This window comes from Pelobates fuscus, chromosome 6 (genome assembly GCF_036172605.1).
Source record: "Pelobates fuscus isolate aPelFus1 chromosome 6, aPelFus1.pri, whole genome shotgun sequence".
NCBI classification, from domain to species: Eukaryota; Metazoa; Chordata; class Amphibia; order Anura; family Pelobatidae; genus Pelobates; species Pelobates fuscus.
Window position 1 is genome coordinate 55,029,743 of NC_086322.1, and position 3,966 is coordinate 55,033,708.

The window sequence follows — 3,966 nt, forward strand, 5'->3', positions numbered from 1 at the left end:
AGTGCAACACTATCATAGTATATAGAATTAATTCTGTAGCTAACTAACGATTTATTTGATCTTTTTGTTACAAACCATGGTTACATTATAATAAGAATACAATGTAATAGCCAAATAATTGCTAAATATCTGATAACAACCTTTATTGCCATCTTAATATAAGAAGAATGCCAAGTTAGGTTTAAACTCCCAGAGGTGTTAATTGATGGGATAAACGTTGTTTGGTTGACATGTTCAAGACTCCCCCTAATTATCCCCTCTCCCCTCTGTGAGCTGAGCTCCCATTGTGCACAGTAGAAGTGCAGTGCTCCACCTCTTCCAGGCAAGCAATAGGAGAGAGCTGGGCTGGCTGTGAGCTGTGCCTTCCTGTTTGTGGCTGGGGTTGGCCAGCTAGCTTCACTTGGTGCTGCTGTTGTCTGCACTTCCAACTTGGGCTCTGCGGAATGCCTCTCGCTGTGGGACTCAGGAAGCTGTGAGTCTGATGAACTGTCACAGATCTCCTGCCAGATCACATCAGATCTGAACTTGGACACACAAGGACAATGAGTAAAAGCCAGGACGCCTGCAGACCAGTCTCTTTAAACTTCACCATCGATAGCATCTTGAAGTTAAACCCCAGAAGACCAGATGTCACCAAGCCTCACAGAGGCTTCATCGAGAGGTCCATAGCAGACAGCAGGGAGGTGGACAGACAGAAAGTGGAGGTAGACGATGAAGATGATGCTGGGGAAGAAAATAAAAACAGATTTATTTTCCAAGCACACGGTAAGGGGCATAAATAAGATGTATCGTGGTTTATTTTTGTTTGGTGTAAGCATGTCCTCATATCTATGGTCTGTACGGGTTTGTTAGCTGCCAATGAACCGCGCGTTAGAATGTTTGTCATTGTAAGCAGGAGTGTGAGAATGGGGGGCCATGGAATCGGTGGAACGTTGTGTATCTTTGTGTATCTCCCAACGTTCTGTTAGAACGCTCACCCCATGTGTGACTCAGTGACTCTCCTGATCGATTCCAAATCTTCCCAAATGTCCCCTAAAACACAGATCTATTATAACAGGCATGTGGATGGGGGTACTGGGAGTGACTGCTAACCCCTGACACAGCCAGATACAGAGCGCTGCTGCACAGGGGGGAAATATGATATAACAAACACAGGGGGAAATAATATGATGATGTAATAAACACAAGGGTTAAAAGATGCCAAACACATGTCAGTGCTGTGTGTGACTGTAAAACATGGCACAGATAGAATAATACTGACCAATTCTACAATTCCAGAAATCAGACCACATGTCATGCATGTAATATGTAGCACTTTATATGTTTTTACTGAAACTGAAATTATTATGGTGCGTTCTAAAAGGTGCCCCAGCCAAGCGTTGACATCTACTCTATTACTGGATTGTTTACTGTTAAACATTTTGTGCGTTTTAGTCTAGTGTTATTATTATTGCTGTCATTATTAATATTATTTATAAAGCGCCAGCATATTACACAGGGCAAAACAATGGGTGGACGAGACACGTAATACATTCGACAAGACAATTTTAACTTACATGATGTTTCTGTATCTCTCTTTCCATGAAAAAGTGTGTCTTAATTAATTTTCACATTGAGTGTGTATTTATATGTATGCACAGGCACACATACACATACACACATATATATATATGGAATGTGTGTATGTGTGTGTGTGTGTGTGTATATATATATGTATGTGTGTGTGTATATATATATGTACATACACACAATCTCACACACACATATATCTCATATATATGTGTGTTTATCGATCAAAGGCACTTTAGAGTCCAAGCGTGCTGTTGCTTTGTGTAATAATGCGTGTTATTACTGGTAATTATCATAATACAGGTAATTGCTCAGGCAATTACATTCGAATTCATTAACACTTCATAATCATTAACAATGAGTCACTGAGATCAGCGAATCAGTGCATCTTATTAGACCTGATAGAACACATTGTCTGGGAGTTTATCAATCATTTATTTCCAAGAATCAGACTCCATGATGTCTATTACATGGTTTATTTTTTTAATTTATATTGTTTATGTTATTTCTAATGCTGTAAACAATAAGTATTGATAACAAACATAGTAGCAATGTATGAAGTGCAATTCTAGAATGAAGCTCATTAGCAGAGATGGGGTTTCCCCTTTATTTTTTCCTAGGTGGTCCATGCTTATCTGACTTTAATTTTGATTATTTATTTCCCACCCCATGCAGGTCCTAGAACTTGCCTCCTTGCTGCCTCGCAAAGCCTTACCTACAGCACTGAGCAGGTAACGAGGCACAGAGACTTGCCTTGCAGGGCTGAAAGCCCAGACAGCCTGGATGATAGACCCTCTCCATGCCCAGACAAAATCACCAAGAAAAGCAAGCTTCTGGTCAAGAAGAAGACACGAACCATCTTCTCCAAGAGTCAGATCTTCCAACTGGAGTCCACCTTTGACATGAAACGTTACCTTAGCAGTGCTGAGAGGGCTTGCCTAGCCAATTCTTTACAACTCACAGAGACTCAGGTGAAAATTTGGTTTCAAAACAGAAGGAATAAGCTGAAGAGACAGATGTCAGCTGAACTGGAGGGTCCAACAGTTGGGGATCAGGCTGGGGACATCTCAGAGGCTGTTGCCCTTCCAGTAATTTACAAAGACAATTCCTATCTAAACAGATGCATCTTGCCCATGTCATTTCCTTTGATTTACCCTTCAAGCACAATTCCCTATCTGTGCTTTCCAAATCCTGGCAAATACTACAGCCTTGCAGATGGGGATGTATAGAGCCAATTAAACCCTACTATTAGCATTATTACATTCAGTAGATCTGCCTCATTGTGATATAATCCTGTCTGTGCAAACTATAGCACTGCAGTGTATTGCTGATTCAACTGACTGCCAGGATTACATATTATCTCTCTTGCTAATGTTGCTGTTGTAAATAGCATGTACACATATTTTTGTATTCTTTGTATGACTCTTTATTTTTACATATCTAATTTAAATACGTCCTATGCAAGCATACTTTGAAAAATAAATAAATAAAAGGGACAATTCTCCTGTTTGATAGTTGCACTTTTTAGCATTTATATCAGCCTCAGCGCTTCTTGAACAGCTTTTTGTTAAACTGATAGATATTTTCTACAAAAACACAGCTTAAATCCAATATTTACTAATATTATAAATGATCCAAAAAAAAATAATAGAGAAATATTTCACTATTTTTATATATTCATTTTCCCCCATAATAAACTAGGTAGATTTTTTTTTTTTTTTTTTTTAGTTTTTAGTCTTAGAGAAAATGCGGTGTGTTTGCCAATTTCGTTTACTAATTTATTACATTAACCAACATGGTAATATCATTTTTGTGGATACTGTTTCCAGGAACCAAAGATAAATATTGTCCTGATTTTTATTTTAATTGGTTTGCTGTGAAAAAGATTGATTTAAAACAATCACAAGGAGATTTAGTGATAATCCTCTCTTCACACAGGCTGTATGTCTTAAGTTTTCCTTATTTTTATTACACTATTGTATATAATTAAAAACATTCTTCATACCTACTTTGAGAAAATCTGTGAAATAAAGTTTTTTAAAGATGATATGATCTTTTTTCCTTATAACAGAAAATTAAATAAAAATACTTTGTATTGGTGACAACTTTAAATGGGCACATTTTAAATGACTTGTGACAACAACGAAATTACACAATGATGAAATGACAGCAATTGCATAATTATAAAGATTTAAACAATCATGTAATTATGAAAATACGCTATAACAGGCAAAATTTGATGATAATAATATTAAAAAGGTGACTTAATTTGCATATAATATGTAAATAACAAATTATTTTTAAAAAAAATAAACAAACATTAGAAGAGTCCTTAAATCTTTGTCAAATTTTACAGCATATTTGTTGAGAATTGCCTAAAAAATACGAAAAGTAGAT

At 36.7% G+C, this 3,966-nt stretch overlaps 1 protein-coding gene across 1 annotated transcript; it reads left to right on the top strand.

Moving 5' to 3' along the window:
• Positions 1-362: 362 nt before the first annotated feature.
• On the top strand, positions 363-3,207 carry LOC134615353 (homeobox protein HMX2-like). The gene is made up of 2 exons (XM_063459857.1): positions 363-765; positions 2,245-3,207. The coding sequence occupies exons 1-2, from the start codon at positions 543-545 to the stop codon at positions 2,796-2,798; spliced, it is 777 nt and encodes a 258-aa protein (XP_063315927.1). The 5' UTR covers positions 363-542; the 3' UTR covers positions 2,799-3,207.
• The last annotated feature ends 759 nt before the right edge of the window (positions 3,208-3,966 follow it).

What these genes read in the sequence shown, in the direction of transcription:
- LOC134615353 (XM_063459857.1), top strand. Translation starts at nt 543, where the DNA reads ATGAGTAAAAGCCAGGACGCCTGCAGACCAGTCTCTTTAAACTTCACC. An exon ending in ATTTATTTTCCAAGCACACG is followed by an intron (nt 766 to 2,244) that starts GTAAGGGGCATA and finishes CACCCCATGCAG; the next exon opens with GTCCTAGAACTTGCCTCCTT.